Below are 24,205 nucleotides of genomic sequence, written 5' to 3'. Positions count from 1 at the left end.
CTGTCAATGTTTCACACTAGTTCTGTATTTATTTTATTCTTTGCATTTCTATTTACAGCTTTGCATAGTCACCTCACAGATCAGGGAAAGAACTTGTGAAAAGTACTCAAGTGCCTCTGTATGAACCTCTTCAACTTTGTATCTACTCCTAACAACAACCCTCTGTACACACCCACCCTTTCTCTAACAACACCCTCCGGATTAGGCAGCTTTACACCCCACAAAAGGAGAACATGCCACTTACCTTGTTGTAGAGACGAGGCTATTGTTTGGCCCTATTGAGAGCCAGACCCCCGAGTCTCTTTTGAAGGAGAGCCTATTATGAGATCACTCACGCTAATGCTAGCTGAGAGGTGTGTGCGTGTGTGCGTGTGTGTGTGTGTGTGTGTGTGTGTGTGTGTGTTGTGTGTGTGTGTGTGTGTGTGTGTGTGTGTGTGTCTGTGCCTGTGTCTGTGTGCGTGCACGCAGAGGCTTGAATTGTACAACTGTAGACTTTGTAAAGGGAGACATAATAGTCCACCACAAAACAAGTCTGCTTTGGCTAAGGACTCCACTTGAGGGTAGAAAAAGAGAAAACATGACTCTATGTGAAAAGGGAAAAGAATACACCACTTGATTCTGTTTAATGCAGTTTTTTGTGTCATATGCACACACACACATACATACAAACACGCACACACACACACACATACATACATGTATGTGTATGTGTGTGTGTATGTATGTGTGTATATATATATATATATATATATATATATATATATATATGTAGTAAACGGGGAATAATTGTAAGCGTTCTTTATATAACAGTTCAAACAAAGGCCACAAAAGATGTTTATCTATCCAGATTACCTACACTGTTTCTACTCTTGACTCTCTCTCTCTCTCTCTCTGTCTCTCTCTCTCACATACGCACATGCACACACACACACACACACACACACACACACACACACACACACACACACACACACACACACACACAGAAAACACACAGACACATTCACACAAAGAAAGAGACTTAGATTGTTTTCATTACATCAGATTTTGAGGAGAGCCAAGCTGTCCTGTGCAATCTGCAGAGTGAGAACGATTGTTTAATCTCCTTCAGCCTGGTCGACAGAGAGCTGGACAAGACTGTCTACAATCCCCAAATCTATGGTGAGACCTGCCCGTTCTTGCACCGTTTCTATTTCATACTGTTTTCTTGTGGACAGTGAGCTCATTCAACACAAGGTATGTGAAGTTGAGCAGCTTCTCAGATGCAATATTGGCCCAAAAGAAACTGAGAGTGCTCTATCTAGTGGGTCGCTACTCACATGTTTTTTTTCCCCAACAGAATCTTTTTCTCAGTTTACTTCTCATGATCGTCATCTCTAATCATTTGAACACATAATTAGATTACAGGCAGATAATATAAGGAAGTTGAATAAACATATAATATGGTTGTAATATCAAGCACAAAGCTGATAACAAAAAAAATGAGAGAAATGCACTGCAGAAAAATCTGTATGCGTGTATATGAAGAAGAAGTACTACATGTACATGTGTATATGTTGTGTTATGTTATGTTATGTTATGTTATGTTATGTTATGTTATGTTATGTTATATATATATATATGTGTGTGTGTGTGTGTGTGTGTGTGTGTGTGTATCTGTGTGATTGTTACACTGCTCCACAGACTGTCCAGAGCCTCCTAACATACCAGTGATTGTGGTGGGTGTGTCTCTTTCCATCCTCACTATTGGTATCATACTCCTGGTAGTCTGGAAGCTTCTCGTGTCTGTACACGATCGCAAAGAAGTGGCCAAATTTGAGGCAGAGAGAGCCAAAGCAAAATGGCAGTCGGTATGTTCAATGATTTAATTATAAATATACCTCATTTAAATATAAATATAAATTTAAATAAAAATATACATTTAAATATAAATATACCTCTCTGTATTACTGGGCTCTCTATTTCCAGCATACTCTATTTTGTGACGCCTGTTTGTTTTTTTTTCAGTTATAAAAAATAATGGCTATTAAATATTGCCTTTTGTCTCCACAGGGCACAAATCCTCTTTTCAGAAGTTCAACATCAACATTTAAAAATGTGACTTACAAAAGTACTGGACAGAAAGTTGATATTTGATAAACATCAACTGACAATCAAGGGGGAAAGAAGAATATCACTGTCAGTTAGGATCACATTTGGACTGTATGAATAGTGTGTGTGTGTGTGTGTGTGTGTGGGTGGGTGTGGGTATGTCACTGTATGTGAGAATGTGTGTGAGAGAGAGAATGTCTGTGTGTGTGTGTGTGTGTCCATGTGCACATTTGTTTATGAACACAAGATAACAGAAACTCTACTATTTCAACTCTACATTTTCAGGGAGCTTTGTAGCTCAAAGCATTGACACTTCACTTGTTTATTTGTTCATATGTAAATACAATGAGTGCTGCTGAAATTTGAATCACTTAGTTTTTGCTACTGGTAGCTAACATAGTCTGAACACTGGATTTGTCCTCCTGTCATTTTCCATTTTCTTAGATTGTTTGATTGTCTGCTACAAACTGTGATTTGATTGTTTGTGTATTTGGGGTTTAGATTCTTAAAACTGTTCAAATGAGGCTGCGCCTTGAAATTGTGTTTAATAATGTTTGAAAATGGATTTGTATAAAATGTTTGATAAAGCTGGATTTTGTTAGATCAGTTCATTGTTCTGTGACGTTTCTATATTCCTACATTTTCATAATGATTGAGATATCTATCTATCTATCTATCTATCTATCTATCTATCTATCTATCTATCTATCTATCATTTTTACACGAAGTAATATTATGATTATGATTATAATAATGATCGTGCTTTGGGGCCTATCACAGTTGAATTTGTTCGACCAAACCCGCCCAGGACCGATCATTTAGGAGAGGAATATTTTTGTCTTAACTGCCTTCCAGAGGACTCCGTGACGTCGGGGATCCAGAAACTTGCGGAAACTTAGAGAGAAAAACACCCAACAGCCGGAGCTGTTTGAATCGCGTAATGCGCACGTCTACTTCTCTGAATTTTGTTTACACTTACTGAAATGCAAAAATATAGTTTAATTGTTACGATTAGCTCCGGGAGAGCGTTCGTTGCTCTCTTTTCCGTGCTGTTTGTGCATATCTGTGGTTGTGTCTCCGAGGAAGATGTGGTTTTGGAGAGAAACCAACTTTCCGAGCTGTACAGTAAGTTCATTCGGCCCAAACGAAAGTCTGAATACTGTTTGTGCGTAGATGGTATCGTAGTTCGTTTTAAGTTGATGAACTTATGCGCCCGCCGTTTGGTTACTGCTAGTCACACACCAATTGTTGAAATGTCCAATACATTCCACCGTCTAGAACTAGAGAGCAATTGTGCTGTGGTCTGCGGAATACATCAGTGGTTTGCGAACTGTGCTACGCAGAGATAGAGGATAGTCTGTGAATAGATATTTCTACTGTTGACTCAATGGTTGTGTAATTGTAAATACAGAACAGTCGCTGCTGTTCGTGAAGGTAATCGAGAACTGAAACTTTGCGCAACACGTCCAGCGTTGCACGCTATTTTTCATAGGTTGAACTTTCATGCAGTACACGCGCTACGAATGAATCACAGGCTTCCTTAGTACCGTAGACACGATGCTTCGGTAGAGAGATCAGTAGACAAATAATGGACCGCTACACCGTATCACATGATTTCTTTTTACGTTACTTTACAAGACCTGCTCTTTTCATTTGAATTTTGGCACATCTGGTTTCAAAAATGTATCTTTTAAATGTTTATTAAAAGTGGTTTACTCTACTTGCTTCCGCAAGCAAAATAACTGGCTGTATGCTGACCTTGCTCTAAATTAACCGAAAACGAAACAAAGATCAGTGTCTGAGCTCAGTCATCATGTAGTAAATAGATGTTTGTTGCCTGTGTCTCTTCTTCTTAATTCTGAATACACTTACTTATTTACTGGTTATCTGTAGTTATTGCCCGTTAGGTTTTCATCTTTTTGTAGTTACTCAACGTACTTCACTGACATACAGGTCAGCTGAGGTAATCTACTCAGAGGAAATACCAGAAGCAATATGTGTATCTTATTCTTTACTCCTCTCTACTGCCCTCCAGACTAACACTCTCTCTCTCTCTCTCTTTCTCCCTCTCTCTCTCTCTCTCTCTCTCTCTCTATCTCTCTCTCCCCCTGTCAGGCAAGCTTAGTATCTCAATGTCACGGGCCCTGTCATGTTTTGTTGTGGTTTCGTTGTTCCAGAAAGCTGTATGATCTCGTCAGGTTAAATTTTCCATACACTGATTCAGTGGTTTACTAAGTTACCCAAAAAAGCTATGTTTTTTCTTCAGAATTCATCTCAATTTAGCTCAGAACACAATTACCTCAGAACAATAAATAGCACAAAGCCTTCTAGATGAACTTCTAGATAGCACTTAACTGCTCCCTCCTCTGGACTCCGACAAGAATGTGTGTAAATCAGGGGAATTAGAAAGTGCGTTCTCTTATTTTGACCATCAGTCAGCCTGCCTGTCTTTTCAAACAGAAGCGCAGTTGAAGACATATGGCTGCTATCTGACAAACAGGGTCCCCCTTTGAAGTTCCACTCAGCTCTGTGTGTGTGTGTGTGTGTGTGTGCGTGCGCGCGCACACCTATATGCACGGATGCAGGCATTGCTCTAACCAGCCATTTGAAGCTGTTGTCTTTTGTCTGGTGTATGGGTCTTCAGTTTCTCTGTTGTGTTGTAGTGCACAAAAGACCCTCACTCTCCCCCTGGCTTGGAGAGGTCTGAAATATTACGCCCCATTTTGCAGAGGTGAAATGTGACACAGGAGCCGTATCTTTTCTATCTATCCTGTGCATTATCCTCCCTGTTTGATACCTCACCGCTTCTGAATGGCTCTGATTCTCAGATAACTCTGTCTGTCATCATTTAACATGGAGGTGCATGTAAAGAGCCATAGAAAACTCTTGAAGAGACCCTTTTCCCACAAAAACCCAACTGTTCTTTTTTTTCCCCCCTACTTTTAAGGTAATATGGAGTTTAAAAAACTTTGCCCAAATGTTATGCAAGGTGATACATCTGTGTATCATCATAACTGAACTTCACCAGGTCACATATACGAGATAGAGGTATGCATGCTGTAGACAGATCTGAGACAAAGGATTTGTTTGTCTTACTGTCTGATTTAGTCGTTTAAATTGCCCTGGTGTGATAATCTCTTTGTTCCCAACCAAATTCTCAAAAAATGACAGTATGATAAATGATATCCTAAGGCTACCAGACTTTGTATTAACTTAAAGACCCTGTCTCTTTTTCCGTCTGACATGTGTTTGTGTGTTTCTATGTGTGTTCCTGACAGGTAAGGGTGTATTCAAACTGCAAAGTGTTCAGCATCAGCGCTGTTTGAGCACAGGACAGTCTGGTTTGTTTTTGGATGACTGTGAGAAACCCACCAAGGCCCTCTTGTGGAAGTGGGTCTCTCGGCACCGCCTCTTCAGTTTGGGCACCAATCTGTGCCTTGGCATCAACACCACAAACGGGCAACTGCAGCTGGGAATGTTTGAGTGTGATGTTTCCCTCCGAACCATGTGGTGGCGCTGTAACGGGCGGTCAGTGTACGGAGCGTCTCAACTTAAGCTAACGGTGTCGGGTGAGGTGGTAGGTGTGAAACGTGTCAGCACCCAACAGTGGATGAAGTACGATTCAGCAGGGGAGGGGCCATGTGCTTATCCCTACGAAGGTTAGCGGCTCAACTGTAGACCCTCCAACTTATACCTGTCTTTGCGTAGTATGCTGCAGCTGTAATTGTTCATTCAGAGTGTGGAAATGTGTAGCTTAATGCACTTAGTGCACTGATGGTTTTTAAAATAAGCTTGAACTTGAACACTGTGTTGTGCTCTCTCTCTGTTGGCAGATATCCACACTCTTCTAGGTAATGCTCACGGCATGTCCTGTGCTTTACCATTTAAGTACAACAATAAGTGGTACTGGGAGTGCACAGCGGAGGGAAGAGAGGACCAGCACCGCTGGTGTGCCACTACCAGTCGCTATGACCAGGATGAGAAGTGGGGTTTCTGCCCTAATCCAGGTAACCCTCCACCCCAGCCCTTTCCAAATGAGTTTCATAGTACTCTTACTGAGACACAATGTTCTGTTCTAACAGGGAAAAGAAACACAGAGACAACCAAACCTATTGTTTGGGCGAACGCTGCAAATGTGTGTGTATTGTTTTGTAGAATCTGGCTGTGAGACATTCTGGGAGAGTAATCAAGAGCTGGGAGCATGCTATCAGTTTAATCTGTACACTATCTTGACATGGAGTCAAGCACTCACCTCCTGCCAAGCACAGGGAGGCAGTCTTCTCTCCATCACCCATCTCTCAGAGCAGAATTACATCAGAGGTACAGGAACATACACAGATCCTTACACACATTTGTCTTTATACCCCAGCAGGGAAAATGCCACAAAATATAAACCCCATGTGCAGTCACACATGCACACCTTGAGCCTTTGCTTATGTGTACGTGTGTGATCTTACATGGTCTGTGCTTTCTGTCTCCAGACAGACTGGCTGACTCTGGCGTTATGGTCTGGATTGGACTGAACCATCTTGGTGAAGGAGAGGGGTGGCAGTGGTCTGATGGCTCGCCCTTGGCCTTAATCAACTTTACCTCAGGTCAGAGAGAATGGTACAGTCAAGAATCTTCTGAAATCTGAATATCTGACATCTTGAAGAAGCGTCTTGAAATTTCTTTGACCAGTCAATAAAACAGTAGGAGGACCATAAATGTCTCTGCGTGTTGGAAGTTTGGAAAGTGAAATGTGTTTAAGACAGTCAGGGTTGTGACTTAAAGAGTTACGTGTAAACACTGTTGCTTTGGAACATTTATAAAACCTCAAGGTGTTCTTGTCTGCAAATGATCATTTATTTGTTTTTCTGTAAATGGGTGGCTGTAATAAGATGAAAAGATCTAGAATAAGGTCTTAATGCGTTTCAGGTCTGTCCCCCGGCCCTCGGCATGCAAATCTGCAGTGTGGGGTTTATAATTCGGGTTCAGGGGGACAACAGTGGCAGAGTTTGTCCTGTGAGTCTGCCTTGCCATACATCTGTAAGAAAAGTCCAAACAACAGCAGAAAGGCTGAACCACTTGGTAAGATCCTAAGACATTTTTATGACTTATTACTCTTCCATCTGTCTGTCCATCAGTCGAACCCGGGTGTTCATCTGTCTCTCAGTTACTAACATACTCAGTGCCTCCTCTTTGTGTCCAAAGAAATATGCTCTTTTCTGTTCTATGCTCTGTTCTCCTATCTGATGGCTCATGGTTAGGGTTGGTCACTTTGGAGACAACTTTTTTCCATGCTGATGGGAATGTGGGTGTGTTCTGACTTTGCTTGGGGCTCAACAGCTGGGTTCCACCTGGAGTCTGAAGTACTGACCATGGTTCTTTCACAGACATGTCTACACACCCACACACACGCACACACACGCACGCACACACACACACACACACACACACACACACACACACACACAAATGTTTCATCTTAGACACACATTTCCACGTACTTCAAGAAATATTTAGAGTTGCCAATGGACATTGATGTGGGAATGGAACCTGATTTGATTTGATTTAAACATAGATGTGGACCTTTCTGTGTCTCCTCTCTTCTCACACAGACAACTGGCAGTATCGGGATACAGTCTGTCCAGATGGTTGGCTAGACCATAATGGGATCTGTTACAGGGTTCTGGAGGAGCCTAAGACCTGGGAGAATTCTTCTAATGCTTGCAAAGCACTTACAGCAGACCTGACTAGCATCCACTCCCTCTCAGAACTTGAGTTGCTCCTGTCACTGCTCTCTAATGGTCAGTTATTTTAATTACCAATTAAAAACATTATTTCTTAATTTATAGTTTCAATTTGAATTTAGATTTTTAGATTTTAGTCGTCGTCACTGTCATTAATACGTGATAACATGATTAATACTACCGTTGTAATCCTATAAAAGCTATCATAATAGCTATGAAAATTGACATTGCTCTCTCAGTTGTTATTATAATAGTTGTTACCACTGTCAAAACATTCATACAGATATTTACTGTTCTCAAAGATTTTATTTGTACTCCAACTGTGTGCTAAGTAGTACTTTTGTTGAATACAAATGTTCTGTATTGTACATATTACACACAAAAATTAAAACAGTACTTAAATGAATGCTATTATTAAATTTCAGCTAAAGCTATATTATTGAAAGTCTTTTTCTTTTAAGTAATTAGTCGGCTCAACTTTTTTGGTGTCACCTGAACAATTATTGGGTGAAGCTGTGCTGGTAGCTCTTATGTCATAACCTCTGTCGCTAAAGCACTACTGAAATAATACAGCTACCTGTGATAGTACTGTAGCCTGTTGGTTGTTCTTTACTTTCCTGTGTGTCTGTGTGTGTGCGATGGGGGGGCGGGTGTACGTGTGCAAAAACATGGATGTGTGCATGTGGCAGTTTCCTCCCAAGAGATTTGGATTGGCCTGTATAAACCAGCTGGTTCTCCAACTGTGGAATGGTCGGACGGATCCCTGGTAACCCTCACTCTCTGGCACCAGCAGGAACCTTCTCATCGCCATGGAAACACACAGAACTGCGTAAAAGCCAACAGAAAGGTGAGATCACCCACCAGAGGTGAGAGTTCACAAGTGGAGCAGCGTAGCTGTTTTTGGTAATGAGCACAAGGATATCTCTATGTGTGTCCAGTCCATTCTGATTAAGGTTTATCGGATGTGTGTGTTTGTGGTTGTGTGTTTGTGTTTGCGGTTGTGTGTGTGTGTGTGTTTGTGCGTGGATGGGTGGTTAGGATGGTACCTGGCTGTTGGCAGAATGTGATGAGAGGCTCCCGGCTGTGTGTCAGACATCTGGGCTGATTCCACTGCATCCAACTGGAGAGCGAGACCAGGGATGTCCAGAGGTAGAACCCACTACACAAACACACACTCTCTCTTACCCTGTCTGTCTGTCTTCTCTATCTATCTATCTATCTATCTATCTATCTATCTATCTATCTATCTATCTATCTATCTATCTACCTGTCTATCTGTCTGTCTGTCTGTCTATCTATCTGTCCAACTCTTTCTATCTCTCTCACACCCACAGACACATACAACTCGTGCATAATTATAATACATATTCATATACTGTCATTACTTTGTACATACATAATATGAATGTGTATAACTGACAAAGCACACAGAGTCACTGAGTGAATGTGTAGTAACTGCATTAAAACCTGTTTATAGTTTGTCCATGAACATCATACAGTCAACTCATTGACAAATTGAGACAGAGGAGCCTGTTTTGTGTATTAAAAATGGCAGATTATCTGAGTAGGCAATACACAGAAGAAAATGAAGAAAAAAAAACCCATAATGATTATGGTTTGTGAAATGTTTTTTTTTTTGATGTATTAAAGTTTGCTTACATAAAGTTAGATGGATCTCCAGTTACCAAACGTTCACTAGTTAAATTGATTTGCAATCCTTTGCTGGGCGTGACCATCTCCACACAGAAGGGCAATCTGACTAAGGGCTTTTACTGACATATTGTCTGACTTGTGTCTTGCAAAAGCTTTTATTGAGAAGGAAAATGGTCCTTTGACTTACAGGCACAAGACTATTAGGTCATGACACAAGCATGGAAATACCCTGAGAGAAAGAGAGAGGGAGAGAGAAAGAGAGAGAGAGAGAGAGAGAGACAAAGGCAAAGACAGGGAAATACGTACATGCCCTGTTCAAAGCTGTGTTGTCTGAAAGCTGTGAGCAAGATGATGACGGCTGCTCGTGTTTAAACTGCTGTCTGTATGTGAAAGGGTTCTTTTAGCTACACACAAAGCACCACCATTTGGGGTGAATATAGAACACTCACATGCAGTCACACACACACACACACACACACCCGCGCACAAACGTGCACACACACACACACATACAAAATAACATTTCCAAAGACACTTTGTATTGTTGTATTGGATGTGACTAAAGCCTGTAGATGCAGAGTGTTAAAAATGAAGTTAAAATAGAGAGCAGACATTGACTCTAGAACATTCCAGGCCAGTTCAGGTTTCAGACTGTGTGCGTAAGCTTTGGGTCACTTAGCATGGGGGCAAATGAAGGCCACTTGTGAAAACATGAATGTCGGTGCCTCCCCCAATCACGACATGGTCCTGCTGTAACCACCAGGCAGGATGCCTCTGAGCAACCAATCTCTCTCTCTTTCTCTCTCTCTCTCTCCCTCCTTCACACACACACACACACACGTTCGTGATCTGTCTCTCTCTCTGTCTCTCTCCCTCCTTCACACACACACACACACACACACACACACGTTCTCTCTCTCTCTCTCTCTCTCCCCCCCCACACACACACCCCTCCCCACACACACACACACAGAAATAAGAGATTCGTGAATGTACTTCTTTCAGATATATATATATAGAGAGAGAAGGAGAGTAAAATAGAGAGAGATGCATTTGTAAGGAAGTCTGTCAGAGAGAGACAGAGTGCATTTGTATGTGTGTTTTGCTCGCCTGGCTCTCTGCCAGTATTTGTGTGCACTTACTCTCATGTATGTCTATTGACTTTTGTTTTCCTCTTCTTTTTTCTTTGGCTCTGGCGAATATTTGCGGTGTAGCTTGTTAACGTTATTGTTATAAGAGCTTGCTGGATGTTAACTCTGGTCTTATCTGATGAAAGACGAGAGGAGGCTTGGCAAAGCCGTGATCTTAGATACGGCAGTGTTGCCGTCTGTTGCTCATGTAAACGGTCTGTTTCCCTCGCTGTCTGTCTCGTGTTTGAAGGGCTGGAAAAGGAAAGGTCACTCGTGCTACACAATCACCAGTCGAGAACAGACTTTTCAGGACGCCTCAAAGGGTTATTACTGCAAGGCACCACTTGTCAACATAGAAAACAGGTCAGAGAAGAAAAAAAAAAACTTCATATCTTTAGCATTTAGCAATCTGTTTTGTTTTTTTCTGACAGTCTTTTATATGATACGCTTGCCTGACGTCTTTGATACAGCCGTTTCTGTATTTTTCTCATTTCTCTCATTCATTATACAAAAACTGATATGCCTATAGTTACATGTTTATGTATAATTGAATATTTATAATTTAATATTCATGTGGATAATGTCTTTAACTCTGTGAAGTTAAACCCTGTTTTGTATGTCGGTTTTGTTTTGAACGAGGCCTCTTATCTTAATGAAAGCTGAGCACATGTAAACAAACAAACAAAAGAAAAATTCTGTGTTGTGTTGAACCAGATCCTCCAAATCCTGAAGATCTTTTTTTTATCTCTTCGCTTCAGATTCGAACAAGCCTTTTTGAACAGTCTCATAAATGAATTGGGCGGTTCTGATTCCCAGTACTATTGGACCGCTCTTCAGGACCAGGACAACAAAGGAGAATATCAGTGGTTGACCCAAAATGGGTCCCTAATACCCGCAACTTACACCAACTGGAACCGACACCAACCCGGTTAGACACAGCTAATTGCTCCTTTATCCCACAGTTTGCTCTTTGTGTTCAGTTATAAAGAATGGAAAACATGCGTGACTAGCCCTTACCAAAAACATAATACAGGCACAGGTACACAAAAGCACACACCTGTACTGGCAAATTAAGAATGAAACCATCTGTCATTCTCTCTTTCTCTTTGTCCCTTGTCATTCCATCTTTATTTTATCTCACTCCATAGTTTTCTTTTCTTCCTCTTTCTCAGTCCCGTTCATTTTGTGAACAATGTCACACAATGTTTACCAAAGCATTAATAATATTAGAATGAATGATAACCTACTTCTCTCTCTCTCTCTCTCTCTCTCTCTCTCCTGGTCTGCAGTAAGTGCAGGAGGCTGTGTGGTGATGACAGGAGGACAGGTTCTAGGTCACTGGGAGGTGAAGAACTGCAAGTCCCACAAGGCTTTGTCAGTGTGTAAACAAACTGTCAGCGGTTTCCACGATGACCTGATACCCTTGCCTCACATAGACTCATTTGCCCCCTGCCCCAAAGGATGGGAGTCCCACCCTGGTCTGCTGCACTGCTATAAGGTCTTAAACCCTATTGCTTAAAGAAAAAAAAAAGTTTGGAGATTTAATGTCATTACATGATTTGTTGCACCTAGGATGAAGTTCATGTAATCGTCTTAGTTTTGGTACAAACTAAGTTCTGTTTGCAGACAAATATACCTGTCATTGTTTACATCAAACTACATATTAAAGAAATGTTAAAATAAATAGGGTGGAGGCAGAATGTGGCTGGTTAAAGCAGTTTGGGACCACGTGACTAGGTGAAGCATAAAAGCTGTACCTGGTACGGTCTCTCTTAGGTGTACCACAGTGAGAAGGTTCTGATGAAGCGGAGCTGGACCGAAGCAGACTGGTTCTGTCAAGCTCTCGGTGCAGCGCTCGCCAGCTTCCACCATTATGAAGATCAAATCTTCATCCAAAAACTCCTCACCACCATGTTTAATAGGTTGGTTCATGCGTTTTTGTCTTCAGTTGCAAGTTTGAAAGACGCGATTCTAATTCAGAGACAGGAAAATACGAAGTGGGGTCATATCTTCTCGTTGAGAAATGTGAATTCTGGAAACTGATGATAGAGTGCCCTCTTGTGCATAAGTATTTTACCATCCAATGGTAGACCAGAGGAGACTCAGAGCGGAGGAGACTCAGATAGCAGTGCTAGTTATAGAAATGTATCGGAAAGGCCATGGAGATAAGGCAATTTGTCCATGAGGTATAAATGCAGTTAAGTATATCACAAGCAGATAGGCTATCACAAAGAAGGAATTAACTAGTAGATAGGAGACTGTAATTGCCCCCTGTACCTGATTGAGTGTTGGGCTGTTTCTCTTAATCTCTAGCTCTGCTCTTCTCTTTCAGTACAGAGGGTCGCTGGTTCTGGGTTGGACTCAATAAGAGAGATCCCAAGTCTGCTGGAGCCTGGGAATGGTCTGATGGCACACCGGTACTTTCAAAACTCCCGTTATCTACAGAGAGAGAGAGAGAGAGCAGGAGAGACAGAAAGACAGTAGGGATGGATGGAACAATGGATAGATGGATGAATGGATGGATGGATGGTTATGTCATCATTAATGGTACATTCCACCTAGAGCATGCATCTGCTACAAGATTATTTCCTAGCAGTCCAAGCAGAATCTGTGGGAGGATCACTCTTTGGCCGTCCCACTGGTACGTATCTCTGAAGGCATTCTCTGTCTGGCAGGTGGTGGCCTCCTTTATAGAGGATAAGAGTGATGACGACGAGTCTCATAGCTGTGCAATGTACAGCGATCTGACTAACACTCTCACTCCACAACCCTGTAACAATAAACACGAGTGGATCTGCAAAGTCCCCAGAGGTTTGTGTGTGTGTGTTTCTATGTGCCTTTAAGAGTCGTGTAGATATCTGTGAGAAGATCTCAAAGTACTTTGAGTCTTTATTTTAAATGAGTGAATTCTTCAACAAAACGTCTTTTGTGTTATAAGTTAACTTACTCTGTCGCTTGTCTTTTGCTGAGTCTGTGTTTTTAATTTGTAGGCGTTGAGCTAACTCACCCTTACTGGTACAACAACCGTAAGTGTTACCTGAACCGAGTGCTCTTGATTTTATTCACAACGAAGACGACATTGGTGGAAAACTATTAACTGCATAGGATTACAGTGAAGTTTAGTTCCTGAGAAAGGTTTACTGGAGTTAACTAATATTTATAACTGTAAAGGTTAGTAATGAAAATGCTTGTAGCTCTGTCCTTACAATAATTACTATGCAGAAATTTGCACATTATAAATTCTCAGGTGTTCAGTTTGTTCAAACACTATATAAAAACACTGGTGACTTTGGATAATATAAACCCTGTTTCAGTTTTAATATATGTCAGCGGTCAATAGACTGAGTGCAGTTATCACAGCACTGCGTCAATGTCCTCTCATTGAAATTATGAAACTGTAGGTGTCAATGCATATGAAATTATCCTGAAATACAGCTTGAGGAAATGTTACACTCAGAATCCACAGTCACAATATTGCTTCTCTGTTGGTAGAGAATGAGCCCTGGGTGTTCTACCGTGGAGCGGAATATTTTCTAGCCAATCAGCCGTTCCCATGGGAGTCTGTGTCCTTTGCCTGCAGTATAATGGGAGCAGATCTACTGTCCATCCACTCTAAAGAGGAGCTGAACTTTATCAGAGAACGCATGGGGAAGGTAAATAAATACATGCAAACACACAGATGCATGCATGCACATATGCACATGCACACACACACACGTACATACATACATTCACACACACACATACATACATACATGCACGCGCGCACACACACACACACACACACGCATACTCAGACAGTAACAAAATCTGCAACTACATTTCTGCACACGTGCAAATATACATGCATTATTAGAGAAGAGGAGTGAGAATTTTGCTGCTCTGTTTATCGTGTTAGTGGAGTACATTGAGGCTTTAGAAGCCACAGTGAATGCAGAAGTTGGTGTTTACGCAACACTGAATAGACCTTGTGTGTGGGTGTGAAAGGAACACATACACTGACACACATACACTTTGCAGTGGTGCCAGAGTTTTGAATAGCCCTTAAGTGCCTCATTAAGGGCATAGACTAGAAAAAAAGAAGAGGGTAATCTCCCCCCTCCCTCCAAATATCTCTCTCTCTCTCCCTCTGTCTTTCTCTCTCTCTCTCTTTCTTTCAGCTTCCTCAGGGCTCTACTGAATGGTGGATTGGGCTTGCTGCAAACAGTGGGACCAATGCATTCAGGTGCAGTGATAAATTAACTTGTTTAACATGGCTTCATTTTTCAAGTTGACAAGAAAATGCAATGATTATTCAATGTTCATATTTGTTTTGGCGTACGTGTGTGTGCGCGTGCATGTGTGTGTGGCATGCGTGTGTGTATACATGTTTTGCAGGTGGACTGATGGCACTCCTTTCGATTATGAGAACTGGTCAAAAGAAATATCAAACAAAGCTCCTCAACAGAAGTGTGTCTATATGTCCTCTGTGTCAGGTGAACATGCAAGCAAACTCACAACCAAGGCCAAACACACACGCACACACACACCCAAACATTCATGATATAAATGTTTTCTCCCCTGGCTTTTAGGGGAGTGGTCGCCTGGTAGTTGCGCGGACCTCCACGGTTACGTGTGCAAGCGTAGAACAGTATCAGTGGTCGAGATTCCCAGAGAGCCTCACTTCATCGGTGGCTGCCCTGAAAACTGGTTCTACTTTGGCCACAAGGTCAGAGACAGCTCACAGACATCTCTAACATTAGGCAATGCCACCGTAGCTTCACCACCCTCTTCTCATTAAAATGCTCAAAGCAACACTGAGTAGGTTTAGTTCTAGGACTCGTTATCCTTCTGGATTTCGCTTAAGCTCTAGGTCAGTTTTTTTTTTTTAAATAAATATGTCAACTTTTAGTTCAAGGATGAGTTGCAGTTTTATTTCAAATTTTAGTTCAAGTTTGTAATGTTTGGTGAAACTGGGTTGATCCTGTATGGTGCGTGTGTTTGATGGTGTCCGGTTTCTGATTGTGGATGTTAGTGTCTCCTGCTGCATCTCCCAGCACGGCCAGAGGAGGGAAAGAGCTGGAGAGATGCTGAGTCCATCTGCTCCAACTTCCATGGTTCACTGGTGGCCATCGAGAGCGAGATAGAACAAGGTAGCGAAGCATCTCACTGAGTAAAAAGCCACTTTGTGACGCATTCATCTGTTCATTATTCGAGTCATTTTACGATGCGAAATGTTATACTATTCCATAGTAACACGCATTTTAGCGCTTGCGTCGTTTCAGTTTGCCGTTGAAAATATCTGTATCAGTATTAGCGATAAGACGGTTAAAACATGTCATGACATTTATATTTTATTGAATATCGCTATGCTGTTATAACAGATTACGTTTATGGCGCACCCTGTGGCTAATTAGGCAGAGGCACATTGACACACTGCAGTGGTGTCTCCCACAGTGGAGACTTATTGTTGAAATCTTAGCAGTGCCACACTTGCTTGCTTTAGTCAGCGCTCTGAGGGAAAACAACTGGCTGTGTGCCCTTAGGTGGGTGTGTTGGCCGGGATCGCTCTCCATTTGTCAGTGGACACTGGCAGGGAAGTTGCACAAACAGCACTCTCCTCCAAGTGCATTTTGTTACTTGATGTTGTTTTGAAGCTTGTAGCGTTAAAATTAGCAGCAAAGGGCTTCGCGTTAGTTAGAGGAGAGGAGTGTTAGCCTGACCCACTTTGACTGGGGCGGCTGTTAGACGAGAGTTAGACTTGTAAGAGACTGTGGGTGTTGGGGGTATCGTAAGGTTTGGAGAAAATTGGGAAAGTATAAAAGAAGGAAAATATAAAATTCTGAATTTTTCTTTTCACCATGTTGTGCTCTTGTTGTTTAAGCATACATCACCATGCTGCTCCACGGTTCATCAGCAGGGGTTTGGATTGGTCTTCGGGATGAGGATACCATGAAATGGACCAATGGGAAGCCAGTAACCTACACTAATTGGTCTCCAATAGAACCAAAGAACTATTTAACTGTAAGTGGAACTGAAATTTGTTTTGAATGTTTTTAATCCTATTCAACTGAATAGTATTGTTCGGTTTGTCCAATCAGATTTTGACATTTGTGTATGTGTGTGTTTTTGTCTTTTTGTCTGTGTGTTTGTGTGTGTGCGTGTGTGTGTGTGTTTTGCCTGTGTGTGTTTTTGTGGTTGTGTGTGTGTGTGTATGTGTTTTTTGCCTATGCGTGTGCATGTGTCCCTCTGGGTGTGGGTATGCGTTTACATGTACTCCTACTTGTATGTATAATGTTTGTGCGTGTGTGTATGTGTTGATGTGTTGTGTGTGTGTGTGTGACTGTCTCTGTGTGTTGGTATACGTGTCTACATGTACCCCTGTGTGTGTATAATGTTTGTTTGCGTGTGTGTGTATGTGTGTGTGTGTGTGTGTATCCGCGTGTATTCATGCATGTCTATAGCAGGAAGACTGGCTGAGTGAACACAACATTGGGCATGAGCCTTTCTGCACAGTTCTCTCTAACAATCACAACTTTCACTTCACTGGAAAGTGGTATGATGAGAAGTGCACAGAGACTGGCTATGGTTTTGTGTGCCAGAAACCACAAGGTACGACATCCTGACCGCATGTCACTCCACCCGTGTCTCTACAGTACTGCTCACCCTTCACTGTAATCATCGCATTACCTCATTCACACACAGTCTCTGTGTATCTGACCAGCTGTTCAAACAATATCTCAATGTTTAATGTTAATATGTTCAAGAAGAGCTTCTTTGTCCTGGCTTTAATACTGAAGATGCTCCATACACACACACACACTGATGGTCCCAGTACCATCATTTCACTCCGAGGCTCCAGCGTTCATAATGCAGAGGTAGAAGAGTGGTCTGCTTTCTAACAGCAATCCTGATCTCTCTCTCTCTCTTTGTCCTTCTGTCCCTGTCTCTGTTCTTGTCTTTGTCTCTCTCTCTCTCTCTCTCTCTCGCTCCATCCTTCTAAACGCCCTTCTAAACGAACAGACCCATCTAAACGCCCATCCCACTCATATCCCTACCCTTCCTTGGACAGCTCGGAGTATAGGAACCGCAGTTACAGAGTTGTCCATGGCAACATGAGCTGGTATGAGGCACTGAACAAATGCTCAGAGAAGGAGGCGGAGCTTGTGAGCATCACAGACCCGTTCCACCAGGCCTACCTCACCGTCCTTGTCAACAGACTGGATTCTCCTCACTGGATCGGCCTTTACAGCCAAGACGTATGTATCTGTCCATCATACCATTCGAATGTGTCTGTGTGTATGTGTGCGTGTGCGCGCACACGCGCATGTGTTTGTGTATGTGATAGAGTGAAAGAGTGTGTGTGTGTGTGTGTGTGGGTGTGTGAGAGAGAGAGAGAGAGAGAGAGAGAGTGTGTGTGTCTGTGTGCGTGTGAGACAGATTGTGTGTGTGTGTGTGTGTGTGTGTGTGTGTGTGAGACAGAGAAAGAGTGTGTGTGTTTGTGTGAGAGAGAGAGAGAGAGAGAGAGAGAGAATGTGTGTTGTGAGTTACGTGTTTTGCATGTGTGTGTGTGTGTCTGCGTGTAATTGACTGTATACATGGCCTTCATTTCCACAGGAAGGTATTAACTACCAGTGGTCAGATGGCAGTGACACAGTATACAGTCACTGGGATCCTACGGATGCTGATGATGATGAGGATTTCATGGTGGGGGACTGCGTGTACATGGATGTCAGCGGTAGCTGGAGGAGAGCGGACTGTGGCAGGCCGCTGCCTGGAGCTCTCTGCCACGTGCCCCCTCCCAGTAAGCACCCCGTCCTCAGTCTGATCACTCCAGCTCTCTGTGGATTACCTTAGACAGTCAAAAGCTCATCTCTCATTCACTTACACATCTGCAAGGAAAGAATGAGTGTTAGAAAATTTCTGCCAAGACAGCAGGGACTGAGACAGTGCTTTGACTGTGTTGCTGTTACTCAGTACTGCAGTATCTGAGAGAAAGGTGTTAGAACGGGCAGGTAGGGGGTTGAGGTGAAATTTGGTACGTGTGTATTTTGGAGACCAAACCTAACCAATGCTTTTCATTCTCTATTACAATTCTTATCACATTACAGGAGATGTACGGAGACAGCACGGATGTGCGTAGGCATGCTTTTCATAAACGATACTTCATTACCGTTCTGCTCCCAACCTGAATATAAAACGCTGACTGAAGCATGGAAAGCATTAACAAACACTGGCAGCTTCAGACATGCCATTGCTAAGCAGATTTGGCTGATGTATCTTATTTTAGATGTCTCAGGGCCCCGAGGTCAGACCTGGGGAACAACGTAATTGAGGAATGAGAAGCACTAGACCCTGACCCGGTGTGCTCTCACACAGTTTCCTTTTTTTTTTTACCTGGGTTACTGAAATCCTAAATGGACCGAATGTGTCGAATACCAAATCAACGTCACATGCGTTCCTTATTATGGTTTCACTAATCCAGTCAGTTAAGATTAACGACCGAGGGAACAAGGTCACGAGGTAACGGAGTCCAGACGAACGCTGGAACAGAGCTGGTTATTCAAATGCAACAACGTCCGTTTGTCTAGGGGGACTGTTTGAGGTTAATCATTTGGTTTCAGGGTGGAGATCACAAACAATTACAGATCATTGTGTTGACCATCTTTTCACCTCTGCTTCCTCTTTAGAGAGCAACGTGATCTCCTACGACGTGGTCTGTCCGTCGACCTGGGTGAAGTTTCGCGGGAGCTGCTACAACTTTGAACCAGTCGTGCAGAGACAGAGCCTTGAGGCAGCCAGAGATCACTGCAGACAAAAAGGTCGATACGCCAGAGCTCGCCAACTGATCCCACACACACACACACACACACACACACACACGAGTGCCAGACAGAAGCTATCAGTCGGCGTCTCTCTGAACCGATCTTAAAACTTAAACGTGCATTTTCTCCTCTTGTCTCCTCTTTTCCACGGGACTTGAATTCATTAGCTGGCTGAAGACGATAAAATGCTTGCAAGTTAATGTGATGCGTTCGCTCAGCAGTTTATTTTTCAGTTCATTTTAAAATGGAGGCTGGTTTGTGTATTTGTGTCTCCTCTTCCTCTTTAAAAGTAAAAGGGGCCGATTGTGTACGTTCAAAGCATTTAACAGAGCTCCCCCTAGTGGTGCCAGAGCGCTTCCCTTGTGCACACTGTGATGGCCAATGACTATAACATACACCAGTGATAATTCAGTAACTGGCATTGTCGATGTGTCTGTGTCAGACTGGAAGTGAAACAAAATCCTTCTGTAGCTATCGAGAAGGAAAATTGCCTTTTTCTAATAATCAGCATTTCTTGCGATAAACTTAGAAACCATTCCAGCGTGAATGGAGCACTTCAGTACAACTACAACAATCACCTCAGTTTTGTTTGACTTTTAACAAAATATCTCGCTCCCATGCATGACCGACCAGAAACAGTTCTGTTATTTGCAGTTAACACATGTTTGTGTTTGGTTGACTTTCCAGCCAATTCCTCTGACGTGTTGACAATCAGGGATGAGGAGGAGAATCGTTTTGTGCTGGAGCAGTTGGGATCATATGGTTTCCCACATCAGATGGTTTGGCTTGGCATTCTCTACAACACGGACAGTAAGGGCTCATGGCTTGCTAACTGCTGTAGTACGGTTTGTACAATTCAACCAATCTGTCGTTGCCAGATTTCCCGTTACGAAATTTGAATCACAAATAGCTGTGTGGTAAGAGCTGTGTGGTAACAATTCACCAGTTTGATTCAGTGCACGGGGCTAAATGATTACAATATGAATACGCCGATCCAAACAGCGTGTTCCAGCCAAAAGGTTGTGAGGGAATCGTGACTAAATCAGTGGAGCCGTCTCAGTCTCGGTAAAGTCCAACATCACGCAACTATCTCCAATTTCCTCTCTCACAGTGCATTTCTCTCTCGTCGTGTATGATCATGTGTGTCATACTGGTCTCAGAACAAGAGATATGCAGTGATAAACTGATTGAACCAGCTAACGTGGTGCATTTATTTAGCTTTTGCCGAGTTTAAATGTTTAATTCGTAGATTTAGTAGATGCCACTGTTATAGAGAGCCGTTCTAAAAAGTGTCATACGTGCCCGTAGGTGATGTCTTGACGTGGCAGGACGGTGCAGTGCTTGACTACACAAACTGGCACTTCAAGGCCCCAGACACAAACCTCGTGAAGGTTGACACGTGCGTGGCGACCCGGGTGTCGGATGGTGTGTGGCATCTTATGCCCTGCACTGACCCCCTTGGCTTTGTCTGCAAGACCAGCACAGGTTTGATAGTAACCTTTGACTTTTGACACAGAACAAATAATAATAATATATAAATAATAGATATTAGTATTTGTCATCATGCTTTTTGACAAGACATTGTAAAACGTAAGATGTAGTCCTGAATATATGTACAATACATTTTTAGCTAATAATCAACTGAGTAAATATCATTCTCACTATTTCTTTGATGGTCAAAGTTCTTCCCAAAACAAGGGAAATTCATTATCTCATTTAAATATTTACTCTTGGAATAGCAACAATGATAAATATTTTGGACCCAGGACTTTGCTTGTACATTTGACTCCAAAATTTAAGCACATGTATCTTTTGTTTTGCTTGACAGTTCTAAGTGCTTTAACAAGGTTTGGATTTACAAAATAATAGAGTCAAGGGTCTAAACCATGTTGTGTTTTCTTTCCTGTTTTTACAGATTCTGCAACAGATGTGGAGGTACAACCTCTGAATGGTAAGAGCCATTTCTCCCCTATTGTCTGTTTGGTGAGGTGACTGCAAGGCACACACACACACACAGGCGCACGCACACACGCACGCACGCACGCACACACACACACACACACATACACACACACACACACACACAGTGTGTTGAGGGTCAAAAGGGGTTCACAAAAATTCTTGTTTTGTAGAGGCAGCTGCAATATTGCATCATGATCAAGTGCCAAATATTTAAGTGAACTGAGCCATCTGCTTATGGTTAATCATGTGTTTTGTGCTATAGGTTTACACCACGGTGTTGTCCCAGCAGCTGTGTTAGTTGCCATGCTGTTCTTTGCGGTGCTCACTGGATCCCTTTGGTTTATGTTTAAGAGAAGCTCCAGACGCTTCCAGAGGCTTCCATCACTTGGAAACGCCTACTACAGACAGACAGGCTCTCAAGCCTCAGACTCAGATGGGCATGTTCTCATTGCAGATGCAGAGACTCAAGCAGGTGAATAGTTTGTGTGCGTGTGTGTGTGCGTGTGTGCGTATGAGTGTGTGTGTGTGTGTGAGGGTGTGTGTCTTCAGTCAGAGAAGGACTTTAGTGGGACCTAAATCCATAAATATAGAATCAAGACTCATCTTCAAATGGTCCTTATTGCTGTGGTGGACTAGAGACAGTGAGAATGTGCATGTGAAGGTCTTATGTAGTCTTAACAGTCACGACAAAGATGGTATATAAGGGATTAATCCCACATGAAGTAAGGTATGGGATGTAGGCTTACACACCAGAGAGTCCACGATCAAAGAATGAATGTTAAATCACCAAAGCAATGAAAAAATTCAAAGAGCAACTGTAAATCTCTCGTTTCCATTCCAGAGCCATCAGTATTTAAAACACATCTTTACCATAGTACTGCTAAGTCTACTGTTCACATTGAATTCTGGACCTCCTTTATTGAAAGTCTTTTATTATTAAATGGGCACTTTATTCATCTGAATTCCTCAGTGCTATAACTTTAATGCGATGATGCTTCAAGAGCCTGTTTTACTGATTATTTTAATCACGTACGTGTGTACATGCACATGCTAGGTACTGGTCGTAGAACATTTCATTGGCTTTGCACAGGCAACAAACAAGAAGTGCTTATTACTTAGCAGATTTGGCATTGGATGTGTTTTTCTACAAAACTTTGAAACCCTTTTCTTCACATGTGTATCCCAAATATCCCAGTCTTATTTCTTTTGTCCCGTTCACATATTCTTAGTTCTTAATTCATTTTTGTCACCTTGAATGTAACTTTTATCTTCAAGTCAAGGTTGTGTAGAAAAAAAACAAAATTTAAAAATTTGCACCCGTTAAAAAAAAAGATGGAAATCAATTTTAGCTTGTGCCATTTATTACAGCCTCAATTTCTCAGTGGCCACGTGACCTGAGCTGCCACGTGACTGGGCTGTTTTGTTTTTGGGGTTTTTTTGTTGTTTTTTTTTTTTTTTTTTGGTTCGTTTGTTTGTTTGTTTATCGTTAACGCACAGCAAAATGAGCAAACAGCAAAATGAGAACTGCAGATGTGTTACGTCACAAGTTGAACTTCCCTCTTCTCTGTTTAATGCTCTGCGCTCGTGTTTGTGTTATTTCTATACCTGCATTTTGTCTGGCCCTCTTATCTGAGCTGCTTCGTTAAAGAGCCTGCGTGACAACGGTTGTTAAACTCTGCCCAGAGATAAGTGAAGTCCAGTTCGTTTTGCGGTGCAAAGCTGTGGTTGACTCACTCAGCCACAGATGACTCACGTGACTCAGTGAAAACAGTTTGTTTTTTTTTTCATCCCTTCCTTCTGTCCCCTCCAACCTACACATTTGTTGTACTGATCACGCATTGGCACAACTGACTCAGCTGCTCAAGGCTCAAGGGCTTATTAAATGACTAATTTGAATAAGACAAACCAGTGCTTGGCAACAACCAAAATAAACAATAAAAGCTAAAACAAACAGAAACACTAGTTTCAATATAGCGCTGGTAAAGTTTACTGTGCTCGCTGCATTGTGTCTGCAAACGTGAAGATTACAGTTAGAACGAGAGGATGTGGTGAGCCTCCCCCTAAGATGTCCTTTTGTAATTCTTTTGTTGTTTGTTCTCTTTGTTAAACAGCACCGTTTGGTGTACAATGTGCAGTGTTATTGTGTCACAGTTTACATGCTTTCATGTTTTTATAGAAGTGAAATTCAGATGTGGTATTGCACAATACTGTGGAATATGTTGATTTTTTTTTTTTTTTTTAATATCAGTTTGTTATATAGTACAACATGAAGGGAGCATCAGGATGCTTAAATATGCTTATATATTAAGCTTGTACATTGTCAATTTTGTATCTAATTATAAATGCATAGCAGGATCTAAACTTGTTTTTTCCCCTCTTTTTGCACAGTCTTATTAAAAGAATCTCTGAAATAAAGATGTGTGCCTCAGTTGGTTGTCATCTGCATCATTAATTCAGTAGTCTGAATCAGATTATGCTGTTTAAAAATAAAACAAATGGATCCATCTGACTCAACTATCTACGAATCAGAGTGTCTCTGCTCTTATACCACATCTATTCTTATTAGTCTCTCTGCTGGAGGCACCTCTTGAAAGATGCACAAACATCCTCCATGCATTATTCAGTATACAAAACAGTTGCTGCACATTGCTGACACTACCAGATGCACTATCAGCCCAACTAATACACCCCCCCCCCCCCCCCCCCGATAATGCATGGCAAGAAATGAATTGCACTCACAGGCTTTAAAAACAAAGGTAATGTTCAATAACTGATTATAAACATATCTCTCTTTTCTTGGCAGAATTCTGTTGACCAAATTCTGTCCTGTTTT

The 24,205-nt window shown here is 42.0% G+C and overlaps 2 protein-coding genes across 3 annotated transcripts in view; both read left to right on the top strand.

Moving 5' to 3' along the window:
- Window positions 1-2,136, top strand: part of itgb6 (integrin, beta 6) — a 10,094-nt gene extending 7,958 nt beyond the window's left edge. For both annotated transcript variants that reach the window (XM_030770704.1, XM_030770705.1), the window contains 3 exons: window positions 1,045-1,161; window positions 1,684-1,850; window positions 2,053-2,136. In XM_030770704.1, the coding sequence (XP_030626564.1) occupies window positions 1,045-1,161; window positions 1,684-1,850; window positions 2,053-2,136 (368 nt within the window). The remainder of the gene's footprint in view (window positions 1-1,044; window positions 1,162-1,683; window positions 1,851-2,052) is intronic.
- Window positions 2,137-2,991: 855 nt separating this feature from the next.
- pla2r1 (phospholipase A2 receptor 1) lies at window positions 2,992-22,353 on the top strand. Its single transcript, XM_030771902.1, has 30 exons — window positions 2,992-3,216; window positions 5,370-5,750; window positions 5,925-6,098; window positions 6,247-6,411; window positions 6,573-6,686; window positions 7,009-7,161; window positions 7,692-7,880; window positions 8,513-8,670; window positions 8,862-8,972; window positions 10,857-10,969; window positions 11,365-11,534; window positions 11,896-12,104; window positions 12,383-12,528; window positions 12,939-13,023; window positions 13,282-13,417; window positions 13,597-13,632; window positions 14,099-14,259; window positions 14,767-14,831; window positions 14,984-15,081; window positions 15,178-15,314; window positions 15,621-15,738; window positions 16,470-16,609; window positions 17,050-17,197; window positions 17,609-17,844; window positions 18,203-18,389; window positions 19,276-19,407; window positions 20,098-20,220; window positions 20,719-20,895; window positions 21,326-21,361; window positions 21,635-22,353. Exons 1-30 carry the CDS (start codon window positions 3,075-3,077, stop codon window positions 21,850-21,852), a joined length of 4,458 nt encoding a protein of 1,485 aa, XP_030627762.1. The 5' UTR covers window positions 2,992-3,074; the 3' UTR covers window positions 21,853-22,353.
- The last annotated feature ends 1,852 nt before the right edge of the window (window positions 22,354-24,205 follow it).

Source organism: Chanos chanos, chromosome 4 (assembly GCF_902362185.1).
Source record: "Chanos chanos chromosome 4, fChaCha1.1, whole genome shotgun sequence".
In the NCBI taxonomy this organism is placed as follows: Eukaryota; Metazoa; Chordata; class Actinopteri; order Gonorynchiformes; family Chanidae; genus Chanos; species Chanos chanos.
This window is presented reverse-complemented; position numbering and strand designations above follow the sequence as displayed.

Bases quoted from the DNA above. Each gene is read 5' to 3' on its own strand.
- pla2r1 (XM_030771902.1), top strand. From the start codon at position 3,075: ATGCAAAAATATAGTTTAATTGTTACGATTAGCTCCGGGAGAGCGTTC. The intron at 7,881-8,512 runs GTCAGTTATTTT...TGCATGTGGCAG, and splicing joins CCTGTCACTGCTCTCTAATG to TTTCCTCCCAAGAGATTTGG. The intron at 19,408-20,097 runs GTCGATACGCCA...TTGACTTTCCAG, and splicing joins AGATCACTGCAGACAAAAAG to CCAATTCCTCTGACGTGTTG.